We start from the raw sequence: 25,863 nt of genomic DNA on the forward strand, positions 1-25,863 counted from the left end.
GGTGAATGCTACTGCTGCTTATGATGTTGAAGATAATGATGATGATGATGATGATGATGATGATGATGATGATGATGATGATGATGACATGTTTTTATATCATGTTTATATCCTGACCAAATTGAGAAATCAAATATGGTCATATATGACAGACATTTTGCATAATCATTACTTCTGTCTTAATATGACATATAACATGTAACTGATAGCGAACTACTACGTTTTTATCTAATACTTTCTCACTCTTTTCATAAGAACTAGTCACTGGCTAACATACGTACTTAGATAAAATTGCAACAAACTAAAAGTTGTAAATTAGGTACGAAATGTATTTGAATGGCTTTTAAGACAAGGGGTTTTGACTCTTAAAATATATAGTTTTGAGAACAACGGTATTCGTTATCTGCAAACAGTTTCCTACATTTTTTACAAGCACTATTCAGAAGTTTTAACAATTTGATATTTCCGCCGTCTGACACATGTTACAGCCACTACATGTCTGAAGCCAATTTGGTCTGAAGAAATTATCACGTCTGCCTTTCCACTTTGGCGTGTCGAAAGTGATACTCTTCTTTAATAACTGAATGACAAGAACACTAGGTGCATATGTTCCTGAAAATGTCTCTCAAGTATAGGAAGTTCACTCAAGATCTTCAAAAGTCCCTCTCAAGAGTTTGATCGTTCTCTCAAGAGGTTAAATTTCTTTTCTTTGTAAACTTATATTAAATTTACTATATCGCATCGTTTAAACTGCAGTTTCATTTACGTTTGCTGTTAAAACCCCTCGCAACATGTTGAACAAGACCAAATCAATATTAACAGCCAACGAAACTGTTTGCGCTTGTATACCCATGTTGAAACATTTGGCAGAATAATACTCCACTTAAAACATGTGCTCAGAAAACGATGCCATAATTGCAGTACTAAGGAACTAAGTCGAGCGGATAATGGCAGGCAAAAGAGTTCGCTGTCGAACGGGGTCGTTATCAAGTTTGTAAGATGAAACATACGCATGCAAATTCAAGCAGTAAAATAAAACCTATGCTACTTTCAAATATGCATCAAACATTTCTCGTGAAACTAACTTAAAACGCATATTTTTTAATCTTAAACTGCGTTGCAACTTGTTACGAAAGTAAATTATGTAGTTTCTTTACCAACGATAATTGATATGAAAATGCCAAAGGTAGAATAATCATTATTACAACAACACAAGTTATGAAAACGTGTTACTTTCCATCAACTTACTAATACTGGATAAATACCAGGTGATGAATGACGTTGTTAAAGAACACTCAGCCAAAATCGAATGAAATGAGGAAGTTTACCGCCAAATAATTGTCAAAAACTTGATTGATGGTCAATAAAAATCCAGTAAAGAACCGGAAATAGGGCTTAGTAGTTGATGAAGTCTGTGCTATGTGTGGTTAAAAATGTGAAACGGTTACTTTTGTTTTTAATCGTTAAACGAGCAACACATTGACGTAAGTTGCCTTTATGACGTCATGTACGACGTGATTTACATACACTGACCTGGCACGGCAGTTGTTTTAGCCAGTACATCATTGGCATACATTCTCACAAGCAGCCAATCACGAATACTCGCAGAGAAAATACCGATATGCTTGATAATATAGGTAAGTCGCTGTACACATACATGTGCATGGGCCATTCTGTTATAATCTTAATACCTTGACCGTCTTTAAACTTTTATTCTCAGAAAGCCCAGAAAATCGTTCAGCTAAATTACAAATATGTTTAACGTCGCTCTAAAGGATGTTTACTAAACAATTGACTAATTTTAAACAAAAAGGTAAGACACGAGGGCATTTTCTGCCATGACAACTATGTTTGCCAAGTGTCAAACAATACTTCTCAAAGTGTTGTGGTAGTTTGGTCTACGATGTGTGATAATTGAATTTATCTAATAAGGTGATTGTTTGTCTTCGAACATATTGAAAGAGATCGCCCGCCTGAATGCTTTACCGACTAGCAGGATGATGAATCCTACATGCAAACCATGGGCTATGTGTGGAATATGTTCCATCACTGAAATCTCAAAATCATTTATAACTAAGATCACTATACGTACAAATACTTCATTTTTCAATCATTATGAATAAATTAGTGAATGGTTTTCAAGTTCAAATTTAAGACAAAAAATACAGTAACACCAGATGTATGCTCAGTTTTCATACAAAATACAAATTTAATACAAAAAAACTGTCGCATCATTATCCATGCCAAACCTGTGGACGTTGCCATTAGGTGACATTTTCAAATCTTGACCAGTTAAAAAATTATTCAATTAGAGTTCATCGCGCAATCCTGGTATTTCTGGATAATTCACTTTGTTTTCATTATCGCCATTATTTCGAACGGTATGTGTGTCTTTTGATTTTGATCTTGTTAGTCTCGCACTGCTTCCTGCAGAGACAATATCGAATCGCTTCTTTTCAATGTTCACAATTTCTATCATTTCTGCATGCTTTCGAACATGAGCAAGATTGTCACCAGGTAACTCGTGTCTGTAGTTGTTATTTACGGAAAATAGGAATTCCATTACATTTGTATAGTTAAAATATCCAAGTTTTTGCTTGTCAAACCTTACTGCGTTAAGCTCATTTGTTTGACCTTCTTTTGTAATAACTACAAACATTTCAGGTAAATCAAGATTGTCCTGCTCTATTCCAATACCTTTTAACTGTTTTGACGATGGACGTACTAGTTTGGTAAATGTAAAGTATTTCGCAAAACGCTTAGCCAGAGCCTTGAATGTGGATGATGTTTCTTCTTCAACTGGAAAGTAAAAACAGCTATGATCAATATTATTAAGACAAGGATAACGCTGATTGAAATGACAAACATATCATGGTATCTATTAAGTTTGACGAATCCTTTATTATCGTTAAAAAATATTTTTATGTGATGATTGATTTATGAGATATTTTGGAGATAACCTTGAAGCAGAAAGACGGGAAATCTAGTTGGCTTTGCCATAAAGCTATCCATGAATATATCTTTGACTTCCTCCTCTTCCATGTTTAACACTTCGTCCGGAATTGATCTGACGCATACTGCTCTTGCAGTGTTTTCATCTTCAATGTTTCGCCAGTGATTTTCTTTCCTGTTCCGGTCTCCATATGGAAACACACGAAAAGGACCTTTAGATTCGTCGTAGGCCTTCAAAATATATCAATTTACATAAAACTACATTTATGTGTATCGTTGATGCGCGATCATTTTAATTGCAAAATTGTATACTAAAGCATTAAGACCGTACTAGTTAGCATTTCGTGATTCCCTGTCGACTATACCTCGATATTTTTTATCAGATTTCAAATGAACCAAAGCAACTGGTTTTCCATTTATTTTACTGTTTATTTATCTTAACAGTCACAGCGATATCATCACGTATACACCATGCATACCTACCAAAAGAGTAACTAACTCTGTTTCTTTTGTAACATCTACTGTCCCTACCCAGCAAACACCTCGTAACCTTGTTGCCATCGTTTTCCATGCTCTCTCGACGGCGCCTGCATGGAAAATTAAAATCCATGGATCCATATTTCTCAAAACACAGTCCGTAAAGTTAGTTTTAGTAAGGGGAAACATGTCCTGGTACATTTCGTCAGGTGGCAAGGCGGGTGTCTGGCTAGTGCCTGAGTTTTCAGTGTTATGAGTCGCAATAACACTTCCCCACAGTAAAAAGTATATCAACATCATTATAACACTGCTTAACGTAACTGATTTTAAAAGCTCCAGATCTATACATACACACAATGCTATTAAGTTTACTCAAACAAATACATCCATAAAGTCGGCACTGTTAAGGTGAAATGCTATCATAAATATGGATTAAACCCGGACGTAAAAATCCTGAATGCTTCATGATTATTGATCGAAGTTTTGCTGAAGGAACGGTCTTATCAAAATAAGTACACCACTTCATACAAGTGTAGTTTATCTAGTTTAAAGCTATCTACTTGATTTAACCGTAGTTATTACCTCATTGTGTTATTTGATATAGTCGAGCTGTGACGTTTTGGATTATTCTATTGTTACATACATAAATATTACATACATAAATAGACAGTGGGCATTAAGTTTTATGTTTATGTTTTTAGGATTACTCAAACTTTAGAACATAAGTACTGTTTAACTTAATGCATTAGCTGTCAGTAAGTACCTTATCTAGCCAGTGGAACAAGTGTCGAGCAAGATGAATATGAATTTCATGATCACGTTAATATCGATACTAATTAACCTGAGGTGATCAGTTTGTTTTTTAAAAGACATATCAACAAATACGAATAATAAGCAATATATGAATTTTCAGATTGATTATTTTTTTGTGGTGGAAAAGAAAACAACGTATTGATGTTCAATTGATTTTATTTTAAAGTAACGAGTTTAACCCCAGCGTACCTCAAAATAATCAATCAGAGTCATATGTTGCTCTGAATGAAAGATCGAAACCTTTTTCGAAAAAGCTTGCACACAATTTATGATAAAAAATATATAAATACGTCCTATTTACGATTTAAGTGTACGTTTACGATTTAATATATCAAACTAAATAGTTGTTTTCACTTTCAGGTACCGCTAACTATGATTTTAGTGTCTTTTATTTTCGAATCATGGAGCGTTTATGTTCGAAGAAGTTAAAGTACATCAGATATATAATCAAAGCGCTGAAAGACTGTCGGTGATGTTAAAAGATATATAAAAAGGGGAAGCATTGTTTTCCTATTAAAACACATTAAACATAAAGGAAGTTGTTGATTGGAGTGAAAGATATCATTTTATTTCACAAGTGTAAAAGCAAAACATATTTTCAAGAGTGGCAAAACCACAAGTGCATTTGTAGTTTCTATGATAATTCTATAACAAAGATCTTGCGCTTAAATCAACACACTATACGTTTCTTTTATGCCTGTTTCGTACATTAAAGACATCTTCGTTTATAGCATATACAAGTGTCGCACATTGCAAAAACGAACATTAATGTTGGTGTGTTAAAAAAGGTTTAACCACTACCATTGGCTGTATCGTGGCTTAACCTTGACGTTTGTTCCCTTACGACTTAAACTGATTATTTCAGGGTAAAAATACGTCTCAGTAGACGACTTTCCCTAGTGATGCGGGATTCTCGGAGTCGTTCAGGAATTTCATTGGGAAATGAGGGTCCATTCCTGGATCACCTATACACATTTCATATCATATATGTCAATGGTCTATTCCTAGATCGCCTATACACATTTGATATGATATATGTCCGGTCTATTCCTAGATTGCCTATACACATTTTATAAAGATATGTCCGGTCTGTTCCTAGATTGCCTATTCACATTTCATATGATATATATCCGCTCTATTCCAAGATCGCCTTTACACATTTCATAGAGATATGTCCGGTCTATTCCAAGATCGCCTTTACACATTTCATAGAGATATGTCCGGTCTATTCCTAGATCGCCTATGCACATTTGATATGATATATGTCCTATCTATTCCTAGATCGCCTGAATACATTTCATATGAGATATTTCCGGTCTTTTTCTTGATCACCTATACACATTTCATAGGAATATGTCCGGTCTATTCCTAGATCGCCTATGCACATTTCATATGATACATTTTCGGTCTTCTGCTTGATCGCCTATATACATTTCATATGAGATATGCCCTGTCTATTCCTAGATCGCATATACAAATTTCATATGAGATATGTTTAGTCTATTCCTAAATCGCCAAGTCACATTTAATAGAGATATATCCGGTCAATTCCTAGATCGCCTATACACATTTCATATGATATATGTGTGGTCGATTCCTAGATCGCCTTTACACATTTAAGGGGATAAAAGTATTTTCTGTTTTTAGATAGCATCAACATATTTATACGACAATTGTTCGGTCTCTTCCTAAATTGCATATACACCTATATCAGGTAAAATATGATATGACACTTATGGTCAAGCGAAAATTTAGAATTCATGAGCATGCGATTATCTCAGAGTCGATTTTGCACAAAAACAAGGAAACAATCTCCTTGAGTTACAATCTAACAAAACATACACGTTTAATAAATGTGTAGGTCTTTTATAACATTCTCCGTTACAACGCTTTTGAAAGGCAACATTAGAAAACGAAAAGGAGAAATACGCATGGTCCAGGTCACATAGGAAACCATGAGCCAACAGAGTGTTACTATAAATAATGATTATATTGCGCATACTTTGGACCATTTAGATGGTGAAATTAACGATACTTCATGTGAAACAAAACACATTGATACACCGTTGGAGTTATTTAAAGGTCATAACAGCATTAGCTTAAACATGTTGTAGCGTATGCATGCGGCAAATGTATTTAGCACAAAGGGTCGATTAAATCATTTAAACGAATTATCAATATGAATAATTTCGATGTTCCTTATATTCTCTAACCCTTAAAACAGTGCCTCGTGCTTTTCGATATTTAAATGAAACTACAATATCTACAATACATACTACGAATGTAGCTAATGCGTACTTTTATTAAATAGGAGATTCTGGATTATCAGTACAAATTCATTGAAATGATAATATAAATATTGATAATCAGTATAATTTAAGAAAGAAAGATAGCCATTTTTCAATGCTTTTAAAACAGTTATCGTAAAAAACGTCATTCAATCAGTGCATATCAAAATGAAATACTTTTACCTGGGTCATACGGTTTTTGAATGTTGAAGCATTAAACTGAAACGATGATAAAATGGTTAATACACGCCATTGTACTTTAAATGTAAACTTCTGATTGGAATAAAATGGCTTTTTTTAGGTAAATGACAAACGTACATTTCCAACAAGTTCAGTTCAGAGTCAAACGAGTTTAACACTTAAAAATGTATGTCACGTTTCTTTTACGTGAATTCCGTCAATTTGAGGTCAGGAAATCCATGTTGAATCAGACCGGAAGTAAACAAACTTCCAGTCCAGTAGAAACTGTTTTATCTCCGAGATATTCATTTTTTTCCTCTGATTGGTAGTATTGGACTGAATAACAACGATTGTTTATGTACTTCACTAATATTTAAACAAATATCAGAATGAAGTAGCATTCTTAACCTCAAATATAGTGAGTGCATCGTGGAAACCACCCGCGCATTTAACATTTAGATTAAACGTACCAAAACAACTCTCCTTCTACACTCAGGCGCGGTGAAAATGAGTATTCATCGTATGTGAAAAAGGCAGAGTAATGTTTATCCTCTCAAGGGTTTCATAAGTATATAAAAATAGTAAAACCATTGCTTTAATATTTCTAACATTTATTTGCACAGCTTACCGTTTCAACGTAGTGATATGCGTTGAATTTTGGTATTATAAAACAAAACATGTAAGGTCAATCTTTTTCTATCTGAAACACACACACACAAACACACGCACACTCACACACGCACGCACGCACGCACGCACGCACCCACGCACGGACGCACGCACGCCCGCACGCACACACACATACACACTTATTATAGTTTTACAACGTGAAAGACATGTATTCCGCATGCATGAAACACCTTATAATCTAAGTCAGTCGGATCATATTGTGTAAATTCGTCATGACACAGAAAGGCTCGTTCTTTTTAACCATTAAGAATCCTTTCCCAGATATGTTCTAACTAAAATAATTAATGAAATTCGATTTGGATGTAACTTACATTTAGTACAAAATTTAATTACGCTTTACGTGATATATTCTCTTTAATGTAATATGTTTCACTTTTTGCTTCCGTAAATAGAGTTAAAAAGGGAAAGGAATCTTCTGCGTGCGTAAAAAAACTTATATCTAGAAAAAAGATATGGTCATTTGTATGGTTCGTGTATGACCACAAGCATTTCTTTTTAGAGAGTATCTACATATTCAACACCCTTGGGGTGTCTATCACCAGAATAGCTATTTAGTTGGAAACGAGACAATTTTGCAAATAGTCTCCGCGTTCCCGTAATTCAATTTGATAGCTAATGTAGGATGTGCAAAAGATGTAATGTTTGGTTGATTATTGTTCAGTTATTTTAAGCACATTCTAGATACCTTATGAACACTATCCATGACATTTTATATAGGTTTATTATAAGAAAGTATTGCTCAAGTTGCTCAACATTTTATATGGAAACAATATCAAATATGTTTGTAAATAAATCCCTACTTTCATTTTTAATTTAATTTTTACTTATCAAACTCAACCGGATAATTATAACTTCAAGTCTTTAATTGAACATGGGACTTAATAAAGGACGATAGTTGCGTTCATTGGCTTAAATGTAGGTCACAATATAAAGTGAGTTCAATGTTACTGATTCAATATTTGACCTTTCAAATGTACAGCTGTTAAATTTATACTTACATCATCTCGACTTTTTGAAGCAGCACCATCAGCACCGCCAATTGACATAGCAGCCGTGTCACGCTGTCTTAACCTGTTTCCGAAACTTAATTGAACTATTGAGAAAACAAATACGCACGTTTGATTGGAGAACAGTTTAGTGTCAAAAGCAAACTCTAACATATTTTCATCGCAGATCATCTTTTATTCCTTCGCCGACAGCAAATCATTATCTATTGTTATTACTTCTACACAAGGCGATTTCCAATAGTCGTTCAACGCCACATCAAATTAACATTTCTAATAAAACTCAATGAATTGAAAGCTAAGATGTCTGGAAAAGTTGTACGGGTTTTGAGATTGAATATGCCTCGGCACTGATGAGAGTGCAACGTTCTTTGTCAGAAATATAAATCGAATGGCTTTATGTGGGCAGACATTGGTTTCGTAAAAAACTGGTTGCGATTTAAATAACAAGAAAATGAACCTAAGCTTTATTATAGATATAATATATACAATAGTTGGTGCTGTGTCTCATATCTAACTGTAATCCGATTGTTCCCTTCATCTTTGAACTTCATTATACCACGGTGGCTATTAAAACATGAGTATTGTGAGAGTTTTAAAGCCAAAAAGTTATACTTATTCAAAAACAAAACCTTCCAAACAATTTTGAAAACCCCCCAAAATATCTGGGTTATACATTCAGACATACAAACGAAAGTTTTCACTATTAGCATGTGAATGTGCATTGCTATTGATTTTGCTGTATATCTAATTTATTACTTACTTTAGTACTTGCAGAGCTGACACGCAATCATTAGCATACTCAAAAATAGCAAACAAAGCCTATGAAGGCGATTGATTGCGCTGGTTTTCATATTTTCGTGTTGTACGTGACACATTGTACGACTCTGATAAACCCTTGCATTGAATTAAAAGCTCAGTGGTTAACTGTTTTTGTTTGTTTTATTCTTCTAATACTGAATGGATTAAAATGCAACGATAAACGGATAGACATGGATAGTGTTATTCACCAAAAATCCCTACGGCCGGACTTAGACTACTACCTATCAAAGTAGTTATAAAATGAACTTAATGCTCATGAAGTTACATATCACCGGAGTTATGGCACTGTTAAAATAACATAAATCTGGCCGTCCAGTAATACGTAGAACGGCGACTCGTTTTCCTCTCAGACCACCGAGGGCATTGGTACCCCTGTCATTTGTCGTAATTGTGCATATTTAAGGCGTTGTATTTGTTTTTGACTGTAAATCTGTTTACGTTAATCAGTAAGTACAACCCATGATAATTGGCCTTCATGCTCGTATAGACTATGTCTTGGGATGTTATGAGACTTGTGCAATCTTCGCTATCACGTAATAGAATGAAAGTTGTTCAACTTAATAAATCCGTCCGCCGTGAAGTTATTCTTCCTTTTAGTTTATAATGGTCCACTGGTTGGTCAGGTATATGTTAACGAAATATATTTTAAGCCAAAATGCCGTGAGATCCGCAATGAATGACATCTAAAGTGGTCCTGTGGCGGTAACAATTGTAAGTATCCTCTTTCTAGGACTGGTATTTCTAGTCTTCATCGAGGTTCATTGACTGCCGAATAAATAGTTAAGTCCTCATCCTATAGGGATTCACATGCCCAGTTTGTGACGTGCATGCGCCAGCGGTTCGAAGAGACGCTATGAAGTTTCATAACGTTTATAAAGGCAAACTGGTAATTTTCCTCAGTATTTTCATTTCTGTCATACAAAGTAAGAGCACACGTTGAGTATTTATAATGTATGGTCGTTTTTTTTGACGGGAGGCTAGATGCGTGGACTAAGGGAAAGAAATGTGGAAATGTTTTTATGTCAATAGATGACAATTAAAAACCTCCAAATAATTGGAGAATTTCAAACCGTCATGGCAGGTTTTAGTTTTTGTCAGCATACATACAAATGGTCGTCCACTGGGGAACACCAGAAAACTTAATTAGGAAGAAGGTAGGGAGGAAAGAGCTCGTACAGTCGCCAGTTTGTACCTGAGGTTGCTCTTACCGCAAGTATGTGACAAGTACTTCAAAAAAATAATTTGGATGCTTTAAAGACACCAAAACAAAGGATATGTAGCAGAAAAAAGTCCAAAGACATCCAAGTGAGCGCAGATGAGGGGTAAAAAACAAAGAAAATATTGAAAAAATGCCATGCATGCAATAAAAATTCTTCCTATACTTTGGTTACATTCCACCAACTAATATTGCTATTTGTCTCTTTTTGAAAAACTACATGCCTTTATTCTATCAAAAAGTAATAAATGTTTTAAATTTTATTTTGAATAAATTAATAGTATACACTACAGCAATTTAAGTCGCCTTGACAAAAATACTGCTCGGGCAGTATCAGCTCGTAGTTAAATAGTAAACTAATTGTCATGTGTAACCTTAACCAGAGAAAAGAAAAAAAAACATTTGGATATTCTCGGCTACATTCGTTGACAAAAACAATGGTGTTTGGTGAATTTAGATGGTGTTTGATAAAGCATGTTGTGTTAACAAATCGGAACATGATTACTTTATGATATATAGTGACATTGATGTAAAAAGGATTACTTTTAACAGGTAAAGTGTTCTTTTTTGTTTTAATTGACCAAATAGGAATAATCTTAATAAATGTGCGACCTGATCGGCATTTTAAACATGTTTAGGAATTTTGTTATGAATGACGTCCAGTCTAAACATAATTTAAAAAAAAGCCTGAACGGCACTTACGAATGACTACCTTATGAGTTGATAGTTGATCATTTTAAATTTTTACGCACTCACCAGTCATTTAATATTTGTTTGTTTTCGGCTATAAAATACACGGCTATAATCTTGTTATCAGAAATTACTATTTTTCATATATGTATTATTTAGTAAGTTGTTAAAGGTTTACCATTCAAAATGTATGTTTGTTATACATGTATATGAATTGATTTTAAATACGAGAGAATGATTTGTCAAAATATACTCATATGTATCTGTTTTGCATTTGTTACATGTTTCTTTCTCATCCAAGCTTTGATTAAATAGTTCATTTTACCACATTTTTGCCTAACATGTTATAATTATGGGAACTACTTTTATGCGCAGTCACCCATAGTCGCTTATGTGTTAATCCGATCTGGTCATTGTTCAGTTTAATTTCGTCCAATCCAGACGACTGTATTTAACTTAAAAACCCATCACTCCCTCCCTTAATATACTTAATATTACTGATTTGATTTTGTTTGTGTTAGTTTGCAATTAACATGTATTATTAAATGCCTTGTTGAATGTAGTACGGGCATTTGGCCGCGACGTATTATTATTTCTGTCTAATGACTAACTTGGATAATAATTATAATACTAGCGTCGCGGCCATTTTCGGCAATTATTTTTTATTTATTAAATGTTATATACTGTCTTGTCATGTCTTGGTCTTTTGGAGTAACGATTGTTTAAAACTATTACGTAACTGTTCTTATTCACAATCGATCCTTCACGCATGGTTGAAATATAAGTCAACAATGGCGTAAAGTATCGGCTTATGGATGACCGTCAAAGAGCGTATTTGTAATTCGATTGCTTTATAAATGCTAAGTACTTGACTGGAAAACTATTCCGAATAAAACATTTTTTTCACTAGGGTGTTCTAGACGCCACTAAAAATAACAAAGACGTTTTTTCTATTAATTCTTAGAAAGGTTTTATAGTAGTGCAATTGTCTTTCAGACCAGTTTTAGAACAGTTTCGGGCTTTGATGGTTTCAATTAATATGCAGTGTCCCTAACATGGTCTACACAGATGTTTTAACCGTTCTCAATTAATTTAAACACATACTACTACATAAGGACATCCCCACATTATTTAGCGTATTAAAAATAACAGCCATGTCGTCAGTCGACGAAGTTCTAAACAATCGGCCCGTTGTGTTGCTTTCATTTGGTAAAGAATGTTTTCGGAGTTGTAAGACTGATTTTGAACATGACCCTTCTCAATCAGTATGTTGTAAGTTTACAGACATGTGATCCTTGTAGAATTTACTAGGAACAGGTTGTCAATCAACCATTAAATTGACCAAAAAAGAACAAATATAGTTCTTGAATTAATGATAGCACATAGTTGTACAATCTAATGGATAACTTCGACCACCTCTAACAAATAACCTCAGACAACTGACTATGCCGATCAAGGCTCCTATTCGCGCAAATGAACTGTTTGACGCTTGTTTCAATCTTACACGCCTGGCCATGTTTCAGTGACTAATCCGGTTACTTTAAACCTGTCTCAGGGATGAGTCCAGGATTCGATTGCTAGCGCTGGAGTAGCATTTGAGCCAATGCACTATTTCTAAACGATGTCTAAGTCGTAAACCTTATATTGACTTAGAGTGCTAGCGTACACCGTAGGGTAACGCAGTGTACGCAAAAACGAGGTTACGAATTGAAAAGTATCATCCTTAAGCCTTCTTTACTGATATAGGGCCCAGACAATCCACGGTAATTATTAGAAAGTGTTTAATTCTGTCTTTTGCGCTGTGACCTTTTGGTATATTTCATTGCAACATAACGAAATAGGTTGAATTTTCCGTTTCTTTCAAGAGTAAATCACCCTTTGCAGCACTATTGAAATTTAAACTTAATGTATTGGCATTAGCATATAGAGCACTGTAGGTCACGTGATGAGCTATGAAAGAGGAGGGCATGTAATTGTGTTTTTGTTTGTTTATGTTTGGAGGGGTTGCTGTTAACAATTTAAACATTATGATGTAATACGTGTACAGTTATCCCTTTCATTAAGGTTTTATTCCAAAATAAAATAAACCTTTTTACAAGTGTTTGTTTCATTTGATTACAGCACAATCCACAGTTAATGTTATAACAAACACCAATAAGACTTCTGATCGAAAACTGAGTCTCTCTCGTGGTTAGGACTTCTATGCCATATGGCGAATTAATCACATTTTTCACGAAGATGTACAAAACGTTTTCTGAAAGGCCAGAATAGTTGAAGACCGTACTATATGTATTACTATTGGGCACTTATATGCACTCTTATAACTAATTTTTATATTTTAATTTAAATTATTAAACAACTGAAAGGCGAAAACACAAATGGGTTAATAATACAGGATTCGAACTCATAACAATTGACATTCATAACCCAGACGCTTTATCGTTACTGCTTTCATTCTTATCATGTATATGTTATTAGTTAATTTAAACACTCTATAGGATTAACGGAAAAATAAATAAATGCAAACTTAAATTCACGGCTTTGTGCGGAAGATCTTACCATAATAAATTTTCTTCGTAGGACTGAGTGCATTTTTATCGTGCATTTTGTTTATACATGGATATCACCGGAATAGTAAATATATCCATTAATTTAACTTTTATTAACATTTATTTCAGAACGATTAGACGTAATTTCAATTAAAGGGGATACACTCACCGGCTGCGCCATTCCAGGATTCCCTTAGTCCACGAAGTTGAAGTCAATCGTGTGCAAATTATCATATAAATTCACTCCAATGCGTCCAATTTCCCTTTACAGTGAAAAAAATGCCGATTTTGAGTTATGGATGACAGAAGCTAAGCACGCATTATTATGATTGACTGATGATGTATTTGCCAAGAAAATAGTTTTGCCTGTTTGATCAAAAGTTACTTGAAATAGAATAATAGATGAAGGGAGATCATTTGTATTCAGCGGTACATATAGATGTTAAACTGTTCATCAATTTGCGGTAAACGCATTTGTTATGGCATTACAATGTTGTGATCTGAACATTGTTATAATTTCATAATGCAATTCCTGAATGCTCGAAGCAGATTTCACTTCCATATATACTAAGTGTGAACTAGCTATATGCTTATTATTGGGCGGCATTTAATAAATAACTTACATTTATAGTATTGCCTTCCGTTATTGTCTTCATTCACTGCAAAGTTTAGTTAATTATTCACTAGCAAATCCAGGGTAGGGGGTATGCACCCGGCGTGAGCCTCCCACCTTAAATCGTCCAAGTTTACTATCAAAGAAAACACTTTAAACCATAAGCATTCAGGCTCTGACGGACGGGTAAGGCACCCTATAACGTAAAACCGCCCCTGCAATACCATGCGATCCGATCAGCTACATTAATAATTGTTTAAAATAATACCAATTTTGAATACTACCCCTAGCCTATAGAATTTAGTGCTTATACTGGTTGTTAGTTCGGTACTTAAACTATAATAAATTATAAATTTAATTGACAAAAGGTAATTTCGGGACTTATAGGTCGTTAAGGTTTGATTCTCCATTGCTACGCTGAAAGGCATTTAACCATAAAGGTTTCTATGAAATAATAAAATAAAAATTCATGGCACATTTGTTTTATTGTACAATGATAACAAAATGAGTGCTTAAAAGAAAAGCAAATTGTAAAAAAAGCGACACAAATTAAACACATTTTGCAAAGGAAACTTCATATGGAATGACTAGTTTTAATTTTGGAATGAATATACTATAAAAAATTGTATGCAGTAGTACAAAACATAATGTCTAAAGAATGATTTTAGCCTAAAATCCCAAAATGATTATTTTGTACTTATTGTCATCATTTACGGTTGAATTTGCCGATTACCAAAACATTTGATCGCTGTAAACTCTAAGTTTCCAGTAAGTTGTATCCTATATTATTTTATATCATTATAGCTCAAGACGTCAAGGAAACATGTCATTGACAGGCAATCTTGAACAACAGCAGCAGCAACAACAACAACAACAACAACATCAATAACAACAACAACAACAACAGCACCAACAACAACATCAGAATCATCAACAACAACAACAACAACAATAATTTTGAAGCAAAGAAACGTTACCCTTGACATTAGTTATATTTTCTGATTCTCATAAAACAGTAGTAGTTAAGACTTAGTTCATTTCTCAGCATAATCTAACAAAGTATAAGACAATAATAAACAGGATGGTAATTTAAGTATAACATATTCAAAGGAAAAGAAGGAGTTTTGCATGAAATGCATTTTGTTATATAAAATAAAGCTTAAGTTCGTACAAATAACTAAATCATATACTTCTTTTCATCTTCTGTAAACATATATTTGTTTAGAAATACCGATCAGAGCAGGTTTTGATATGAATGACAATAACTTTTTAAAACTTGTGTGAAGAAGGTTATCTAAAATAAAAGGATTTAAATAGTTTCGAAGGCAAATCTTCATATGCTAGACATACTAATAAAAAATATACTGACTCATAACTTGCATACTACAATACACACACAATTTCTGTTTCCCAGGAATAGATTTGTTTCTCCCTGTTACAATGGCCAAATAATGAGCAAAACGAACTTCATTAAGCCGATGTTATATCTTAAATATCAATGCTATTAAAGTTTGATTCTAATGTAAACACGCGTTTATACACGCCAAGTAAACCGATTATTGTGTTCGAATAGAATATTTTTAAATTGGAATGTAAGATTTTAGCATAATAGCGATGAATCTTCATCACGCATCAGACAAATGCGTTCAGCTATAAATATTAGGACAGGGTTAATTCGTACCTAATTGTTTTGATATTATGCATCTTCTCTTAATTGCAAGTTCTACTCGTTCAAGATAACCTAGCGTTTCAGAGGTGAATTAAATCAATTGCAAATCTAGACCTTAGTGTCAATGATCCTGACAAATAAAGGCTATGGTTAAATGGATAAAGATGTCAATGTCTTCACTTCAATAAATAAATTTTGTTTCTCCTGCTGATCTAAAAAGGTAAGGTAAGGAAAGGTAAGGTAATTTAAGGTAAGGTAAGGTAAGGTAAATTAGGAGAGGTGGGGTAAGATAAGGTAAGGTAATTTGAGGTAAGGTAAGGTGAGGTTAGGTTAGGTTATGTTGGGTTGGGTGAGGTCAGGTGAGGTCAGATCAGGTCAGGTCAGGTCAGGTAAGCAAATGTAAAGTAAGGTAATGTAAGGTAATGTAACCTAAGGTAAAATAAGGTGAGGCAAGAAAGGTAAGGTAAGGCAAGGCAAGGCAAGGCAAGGCAAGGCTAGGCTGGGCTGGGCTAGGCAAGGCAAGGCAAAGAACCGTAAGGTAAGGAAGGGCAAGGTATGGTAAGGTAGGGCAAGGTTAGGTAAAACAAGGCAAGGAAAGGCTATGCTAGGCAAGGTAAGGCAAGGTAAGGTAGGGTAAGGTAAGGTAATGTAAGGTAAGCTAATTTTAGATTTTTATTAAAACTTTGAGTATATACTGTCGAAGTCTAGGTATAAGGACTTTCATATTTATTCTTGCAAACATTTATATTGTGTAATTGAGGCCGTTTTTTTTCACAGAAATACAAGTAGTACCACATAGATACATTTTATTTACAATACAAACATAAATCACGTCTAAAGTTTTACGAAATGTTCAAAGATGTTACTAAGGAACAACCCGAATACATATTTGAATCCATGTTAATCAAACGAATCATTTGTAAGAGCAATAGCATTCTTAATGAGTAATTACACAAGTGTTAACATGTCATTTGATGGTTGAAGATTGATACGACCGTAACTCAGTATCACTTTCTCTTTAAATGGTTAGAATTTGCTTTCTAGCTTGTGAATTATAAAATAGAGTTTTGCTATTATGTGGATGTGTAAATGGCCCCAATTTCTTGAAACATCTTAAGACCCTTATAACAGGATTAAGCTAAACCCACTATTTTTGTCTTTCAATATTTTGCGTTTGATATACTCTTTTAAAAGTTTTAATACTTTATATAGGAATTATCGTTACGAGTATCACAATGAACCATTTTTCATTTATAAAATATCACTTTAAGTATGTATTTTAGCTTACTAAAAATCTAGGCATGGATATTACTTCGTGAGTTAGAGCACTCAAATGGTTTAGACCCTACAAGTGATAGTGAGATTTTATTAGGGATCAGTGATTGTGTGAACTTGAGCATTCCTGCCGAACTGCATAAACTGAATATTCTGCAAGGAAATTTACGGGAACATTTCACTGTAGAAGAGGATGTTGGATATTTTCTTGTGTTGATTTGAATTTATATTGCTTAAGTTGTTAATAGATACAACATTATTGTGTCCCAATATTTGCATATTCTGGCTCGCAGGAATAAAACATAAAACATATTTAAATATAAAAGCTTTTACAATAAAGTACGCACTCGTTTGTAGGAAATATTTCAAAGTCAACCGAAACAATAAAATGCAAATTTGTTTGCTTGTATGACATGTTTTACTTGAAATGTGTTTCGTAGTCGATTGTCGTCCCATTTTTGCACATTGTCTTTATTTTATAGTCGTTATAGTTATTTCGAATGCCAAATACACAAGATAAGTGTTTGACATATTGTAAGCTTAGTCCATATAAGAGCACTTTGTTGACACGGTGACAGTTCATCAAGGGTATTATTATAATTTTTATATATCCATTTACAAGAATAATGTGCAGAAAATTCTTTGTCAAATAATTTAGCCACGAAACTCAATTGCATCTTTCAACATGTTTTTCAAAACTTCCAATGCCTTTCAAGCCATTATGGGCATATGCCTAATGGATAAAAATAGTGAATAATGTTGTGTTTTTTTTTATATTTAAATCGTGGTTATAATATTTCACAGCATATTACTACTTTTATGTCCAAAAAAATGAACCGTTAAATCTCCTTTTCGCGTTTTGAATGTAACGTCACCAAAATGTGTTAATGATGTAAAACGGGTTTATTACTAGAAGGGCGCCGACTATATTTAATATTACTCCAACTAAGGGACCAGTTCATAAATTGCAGAACAATGCTTTCGATATATTCCACGTTGCACGATTAAATGTGAAGTTTTTAGGTGTTTTAAAGTACACTTTAATTGATAATGAAACCTTAAATTATAATAGCCCTGACTATTGTTGTTTTGAAAAATTTGATTTTTTAATACAAACTTTCCCCAAAAAAGGTGAAGGCTACACGGTACTAATACAATTTCCTTTATGTTTCTAAACCTCCTACGCAGTAGTCTCCCTTGGCGAGCAGCAAAATGCGTGTTTTGAAAAATTAAAATTTAGCTTTATTGTTTGTTTTAAAAATGTCATTCAAAAAATTAACTTCAGACACGTCCCTATAAATGTATAGTATGTTTTATCACGTTCTATTTACTCATGAGAGTAAAATGCGTACATAAAAACAAACATAATTTATATATTTCGGAATTCAAATAACTGGGTTTTCCCATGCCGGTACAAATAAAAGGTGAAGTTCATGTTTTTGAAATTCATGTATTAGACCAATGATTCAACTGTTTCCGAAGGTACAGTTTTGTTTGTCCCGGGGGATTAGCTTGGAAAAATCCAGAATATCCATAATTCTGGGTTTAAACTATAGTAAAAATATCATCAACCATAGTGTCCTTCGAACACATGTATACCTAGCATGTTATAATTGAAATAGTAACCTCTTTTGTTTATCTACATGCACGTTCTTCTTCTAATTTTATTGCAAGGAAAACATTAATGCATAACATTAAATTGTTTTTCTTGTTTGACTTATAAATCTTTTACAAAGTGACTAACGATATCATATAAACATCACAACAGTGACGATGCAGTCGAGCAATCTGCAAATGCCAATGAGCACTAGTTTATATTTACTCGTTCACGTTAGATAGGGTCACATATGCGTGTCCGCCATACCACATTCACCGACTTTATCGAAAACAGTCATTTAAAACTATTACAGAAAATACACTGTAGTTCATAAATGCGTCAAAAACACGTTTTACAATTATAATATCTTTGACACGCAAATGTACTTTAAATTTGCATCTCAAAGCGCTCATTTTCAACAAAATTGAACATTTGTTTTTACATTCGCACTTGATTATCTGTACGATGTGTTTTGCATGGACTGGTCACCTTTCCTGACCTTTTAGGCGATATTTTGCAACAAAGACCTTTGACATACACATTTTATATAATAATTGAATTATTTCGATAATTTTATTAATGAACGCGAAAATTGTAAAACCCAAAATCATTATTCCTAAAGACAATAATGAAAAGGGGGAAATTAAATATAAGGATTTATTTTTATGTCGTGGTCAAATTACTTTAAAAAAGGTTAACACATTTCGTTCAAATGATCAAAGAACAGTTGAAACTATAGGTCAAAACATATATTTACAAATATTTCTGTTTTATCATAAAAATCAAACGTAGCACAGACATCAGAATATATATTTGTCGACATTTTCTCGAAGTTATTCCGAGTAAAGCACATTGTAAGACGACGACAAACATTGAAAAAGAAATAAAAGTCTTCGTTTGGAATGCTATGGTTATCTCTCAGAAATTGATGCGAATTCCGGCCATTCATTCGTGATTTATATGTTCCATTTGGCAGATAATTATGGTGGACAGTTCTATAATGATATTACTAGCAATGAAATAAACTACATTTCCAGCATGATGTAATTTGTTGTAGTCTTACGAGCATTCGGTTAAATAAGTACGAATAAGAAATCGAAGAAAGTTCGATTCCATTTCTATCATTAGTAAAAACCTGAATTCTATCCGGTCCGTCGGGATTCTTTAAAATGGAAAACCTCTTAAGTTATTCCCAGTGGTCATTGACAGTGCTACGCTTACCATTGCTGTCAATTACCATTCTCAATTTAATCGAGATTGCTATCCGCTTCCGCTTGATTTAGTCTTTTTCCGTCGTATCTCTGTCCAACATTTTCACTGACCGCGGCTATTATTCAATACCAACTGTAAATGATTTTATTTTTATAACAAGATTAGACTGTCGAATGAAATGCTGCTTAAACCGTAATAATCTCAACCTTTTGAGTGAAAACAATCTATACTTACCTGAGTTTTATCGTGTTCGTTTATGAAAAAAAGTACGATTTATATTTTTTCCAGACAAAATGATATCATCTTCTTCACCTGTTTATAACATCAAACGAAAAAGGAATATTCGTTAAAGCATGGACATTAATCGCTTGGACAATCGGACTATGGAAAAATATTTTGTACGTGATTTCCTACGATCTCATTTTTTAGCGGTAAACTAGACACAGGAAACTCTGATCGGCATCCAGACGGCTGTTCCTTGAAAAACAGCCAGAACTGTGTATATGTGCCACAATAAGCAAAAAAAAACAAAGACAAAAGTTTACATATTATAAAGTATCCCTGCTTGAAATCATATTCCACTAAAATGGAAAGGATCTTTACCATCCATTTATCATGGCGCGATCATCAGAAGAAATAGGCAACATTATAATGATATGCCTGATGTAGCTGTAAGGGTCGTAAGGAAGACATTTGGCAAACTAAATGTGGAAAGATAAATCTTAACCATCATATGATTCTAGTCTGGAAATTAAACTGTGACCCGACGGAACGTGAGTAAGCCTGTCACGAGGCTTGTCGAGTTTTCGGCAACCAAGCGGCTCCATGAGTCGGATCGTTCCTTTACAGTTATCAAAATTAAAAGTGGCGCATTGTCATGCATATTTATATGACATTGGGGTGCCAACACGTTTCAATTCACCAGATATGCCTGCCCGGTGTGCGGCAGAAATAGACGACGTTTGTTCCTCGCCATTATAATGATATACCCTCATGGCTTAATATATAAAAAATTTTTTTTTTAAAAAGACGGTGTTTTATTTTAAAAATAAAAATGGTATTTTGGTTCTATGAATAAATCCTAGAAAATGTGAAACTTGTTATTTGAAATAAATCCCAGCAAAGTTATAACAAAATTTGTTACCCGTCGATGAACATATAACTTAAAATGACTAGAAAGTCTACTAAGGTTGACCAGAACTATGTTCGTAGCAGTTTTCCGTGATCAACTATGCCATACAGAATAACAAACAGAAGTTTTACACGTCATTCAAACCCCAAAACTCTATTAGAAATAATGTCAAAAATATCCAGTGGTGTACTTTTGGATAAATAAATTCTTTAGCAAGCCTTAAAAGCTGTTCATCGCATATGATTTCAATATCAGTATTCACCTGTTTTTCGATTTAATTAAAGATTATATTACAATTGTTTAAAATAAAAGTTGTTGAATTTGATGGTTGTATAGTGAAATATTTTTTTACTGCTGACATGATTCATTTTAAACTTGTTTCACACAATCCTATATATACAATAGTACATTTAATTCGCAGCAGTTGTAGTTAATTCATCTTTTGCCTGTGTATTGTTCTTACCATTGAATAGTTCTTGTAAATTATGACATCATTCGCCAACTTGTCCCGCTCTAAATTTAATCTGTCTGGCATAATAGTCCTGTTTTCCAATAATTTGCCAAGCAGTGGATTGCCTAGAATGAGAAATTCGCCATCCACTTCTGGAAGATGCAAGAGGCCAGTACCACACACAAACCATGAAATATATCTTTTGCATGAAAGCCAGAAACATGTTTGTCATTTAATCCTTAAAAGTCTATATTTATGTTTGCAGTTTCATCCTGTCATTCAAGCTTTAACATTTTGTTTTGCCTTTTTTTTCTTTCATGAAAGTCTAAAGTATTCTTACGCATTTTATAATGGTTTAGAAAATATTTACATTAAAGCTAAAGTTGAATTGTTCCAAACAACAACACCAAATAAAAACAGCATTTCTTCGTTAACCTCCGAGTTAAGTAATGCAATTATGAAGGCAGTGTTGAATAACATAATCACTCTGACATTTACAAGCCTAAAATTCCGTAATTGGCTGTAATTCATGTTTTCACAATACAATTCAACAGTTTGATATATTCGTGATTCTTTTCATAAACTTTGAGTATTTAGAGACAGAAAGGTGTGTTGTGGTCAAATTTAGGCTTTATGTTTTATTGATTTATGCTGATCTGCTTTGTTGAATTGCATTCGGCTTGTTCTGTGTTGTTTTACTTTGTTACTTTGTTTACTTAAGATCGCTTTCCCTTATTATTGTATTTCGATCTTTATTAACTTATATTTGTCTGCAAAATGTTGACTATGCTATTATTCATTTTTTTCATGCGTGGGTTGACTAGTGTAACTCCTCCTTACCTGTCCTGTTTTATATAGTGGTATGTTTTGTTCATGTCAATGTCATGTTCTGAGTGTACGTATGCATGGTATGATGATTTAGTGATTAAACGCTTTTTTATGTTTGTTTTTTCATCTTACATTATCATTATTACTTATTTTGACTTCACCATCCTTAACATTTTTCTGGCGAATATTAAGACATTCTGCTTAAACCACTCGAGGTTCATACTACTATGTCATACTGTTATAGCATACGTATGGTGAGTTGTTTTATTTAACATGATAGTCATGCATTTGTTATAAAAAATATACAAATCGGCGTTTCTTGTATGTTGTATAATACACTGCACGTATTAGCTATGTTCTTATAACCAAACTTATTTTGTAGGCTTATGATTCACTGTCCAGAAGAACCCCATAAGACCTGGTTATAAACCATTTGCGAAAGGTAATTATACGACAGCACAGACCACAGGTTCCTTATTAAGAAGAGAGTAAGAGAGTGAAGACACTGTTCCAATGTCAAATACAGTTCAAAGTTAAACGGTATTGGTTTATAAGTGTTGTTTTAGTACAATCAAAAAAATCAATATAGAACTGTAGCTGTTACAGTGTTATCTGAAACACGAAGCAATATTTGTTTTGAACACTTAGGAGAGACAATATCAACACATTTTAAATCAATTGTAACTGAATGCGTCAATTTTGCACCAGTAAATTATAATTTGATCTTAAAAATAATTGCAAAAGTTTAAATAACGATGTTTTGACATTAAGACAACTCTCCGCTCATTAGGGAAATGACAGATCATAGTTTCATACGTCAATTTGAAGCTGAATGCTCGGACAATTGGTTCTGAGCAAAAAAGACGAAAACATTTGTTCTAACATAAAATCAATGTTATAGCATGTATTAGATTTATTTTATGTTCGTATTTACGACTGACATTTTAATATGAATTTCCCGGGGAATCCACAAACCAATTGAATGTAACGCTTGAATAGCCAAATACCATACATTTCTGGTCTTAACCACATCTTGGAAGCCAACTGTCTCCTAGCGAATAAGACTGCGAACAGTAGGATTGATTTATTATCTATGTAAACTGAAACAATCTATTATGAAACAACACTTGAACTTGGGAAATCGTTTATATCGATTGTAAATCCTTTGTTGAGTATTTTGTTAATCTTTCGGCCTTAATAAATGGCGACCTCGTATTTTGGAAAAGATAACCTACCTGTTCATTTAAAATGATAACATGTCCATTTACTGTTAGCATAAGGATAAATCTATCTTAAACTGATTTTTTTCATTAAAACTATACCAAGATTGAAGCGCTAGGAGAACTCTTGTTCCACACAAAAGGAGTTTCATTCTTGCCAAATGTTCCTTCCCAGCGCTCCCCCCCATAAAACATAAATTCAAGATCATTTTTATGTAAAACGAATAACAATATTTTCCTATAAATATATATGAGATGCAAGATGAGCATTAGCATAGTGATACGGTTTGCATTTATACTTTTAAAAGTGTCAAATACAGTATTCCAATCATTTTACCAATGGTTTTCATTTTCACCAATGCCTGATGTCCCTTAGAATATTTTATGAAATTAAATAAGTCACAATAAACTTAAGGTTCACACCTTTTATTATATACAATAAATAATTTCAATCTTATTGTGTCATTTGCATTGTAACCTTTAACAATGTCTGTTACCAGCTATGTATTACTGCTAAGGCTTGGTAAAAACTTTACTGAGATAAAATGGTACTCTGCCGAGTTCTAATCGTTTTAAAATGACGAGTTTAATTATTTTGATAGAAAAAACAACAACATGAATTTGAGATTCTCTTTAACTCATATGCGGTCAAAATCTAGGTCTAAGGTTTATTCAGACTTATTCTTGAAAACATTTATATTGAGCGTTTGAGGCCGTTTTCTCCACAGGAAAACAAATAGTACCACAAACAGTCAAACCCATATTAAGTGGCCACCGTTGGGAAAGGACAAGGTGGCTGCTTACGACCGGTGGCCACTAAATCCAGGTTGGACTTTTCCGACACTTTGGTTTTGTTCAACCAGAGGTCGAGTTTATATTTTAACCACCAGCTCACATCACAGTCAGCATCATAAGTATCTTTGTTTTTAAAGAAGGGTAAATACAAATGTAGAATAAAGAATATTATTGCAAAAATATAAATATAATGGAGTTAAAATTAAGTTGCATAAACACGAAAGAAAATGTACTTTTACAAGCATACTTTTTAAAGTAAATCACTATTTTTGTTTGCCTTAGTCCTGTCATTGATCCGACATAATTATGTCAAACTTTGTGACCGGAAAACCATGAATACAAGAGTTAATTGAAGTCCACGTTCTTTGTAATTGTCCTCTGTATTTTAGCGTTTGGATTTCCATGGCTATCATAATCCTTCGCTTACGCTTTAACAATAACTAGACTTGAGACGTCCACAGTTAAGTTCCTTGGCAACACTTCTTGCACTAAGACCGTTTTCTAATAATTTTATTCACTCGACACGTTCTTTTATAGTTAAACACTTTCGATTTGTCATATTGTCAGCCATAATCAAAATTAAAAAAAAAATAATAACCAAGCAATGTGAATATTCGTTTGTAGAAATATAAATCCGTGAAAATTAACAAAGAAATGAACACACATCGAAACTCGTTTTACACCTTCAAGCGGCATTATAAACTGTAAATTCATAACAATTATAACCGGTGTTCTTTGTCGGTATTTGATAATTAACTTCGTAATTACATTTTAGGAACAATACAAACATAAATCACGTCTAATGTATCAACCAGTTTCAAAGGTTTCACTAAAGAACCACCCGAATACATGTTCGATTCCATGTTAATCAAACAAATCATTAATAAGAGCAATGACATTCTTGATCAGTAAGTACGCTAGTGTTAACATGTCATTTTGCGGTTGAAGTTTGATACGACCGTTACTCAGTATCACTATCCCTCTAAATGGTTTGAATTCGCTTTCTAGCTTGTGACTTATCAAATAGAGTTTTGCTATTAGGTGGATGTGCATATGGATATTACCTACGTGACTCAAAAGAGGTAAACTTCACCAGTAACAGTGAGATTGTATGTTGGATCAGTGACTGTGTGAACTTGATGATTCCTGCCATACTGCATAAACTGAGCATTTTGCAAGGAAATTTATGGTGACTTTTCACTGGAGAAGAGGAAGTTGGATACTCCCTTGTGTTTGTCTGACTTAATATGGCTTTAGTGTAATATGCAATATTATTGTGCCCCGATATTAGCATAATCTGGCTCGCAGGAATAAAAAAAATTAAATATAAAAGCTTTTACAATAAACTACGCTCGCGGTTGCAGGAAATATTTCAAAGTCAAACGAAACA

At 33.5% G+C, this 25,863-nt stretch overlaps 2 protein-coding genes across 2 annotated transcripts in view; both read right to left on the minus strand.

Annotated features, from left to right (window-relative positions):
• Window positions 1–1,696: 1,696 nt before the first annotated feature.
• LOC128214324 (uncharacterized) lies at window positions 1,697–3,949 on the minus strand. The gene is made up of 3 exons (XM_052920734.1): window positions 3,436–3,949; window positions 2,961–3,183; window positions 1,697–2,799 (listed from the first exon to the last, which is right to left on the minus strand). The coding sequence occupies exons 1-3, from the start codon at window positions 3,727–3,729 to the stop codon at window positions 2,309–2,311; spliced, it is 1,008 nt and encodes a 335-aa protein (XP_052776694.1). The 5' UTR covers window positions 3,730–3,949; the 3' UTR covers window positions 1,697–2,308.
• Window positions 3,950–5,121: 1,172 nt separating this feature from the next.
• LOC128215394 (orexin/Hypocretin receptor type 1-like) overlaps window positions 5,122–25,863 on the minus strand; it is a 60,046-nt gene continuing 39,304 nt past the window's right edge. The window contains exon 7 of the mRNA XM_052922080.1: window positions 5,122–5,207. Within this exon, the coding sequence (XP_052778040.1) occupies window positions 5,122–5,207 (86 nt within the window). The remainder of the gene's footprint in view (window positions 5,208–25,863) is intronic.

Source organism: Mya arenaria, chromosome 13 (assembly GCF_026914265.1).
Source record: "Mya arenaria isolate MELC-2E11 chromosome 13, ASM2691426v1".
Lineage (NCBI taxonomy): Eukaryota > Metazoa > Mollusca > Bivalvia > Myida > Myidae > Mya > Mya arenaria.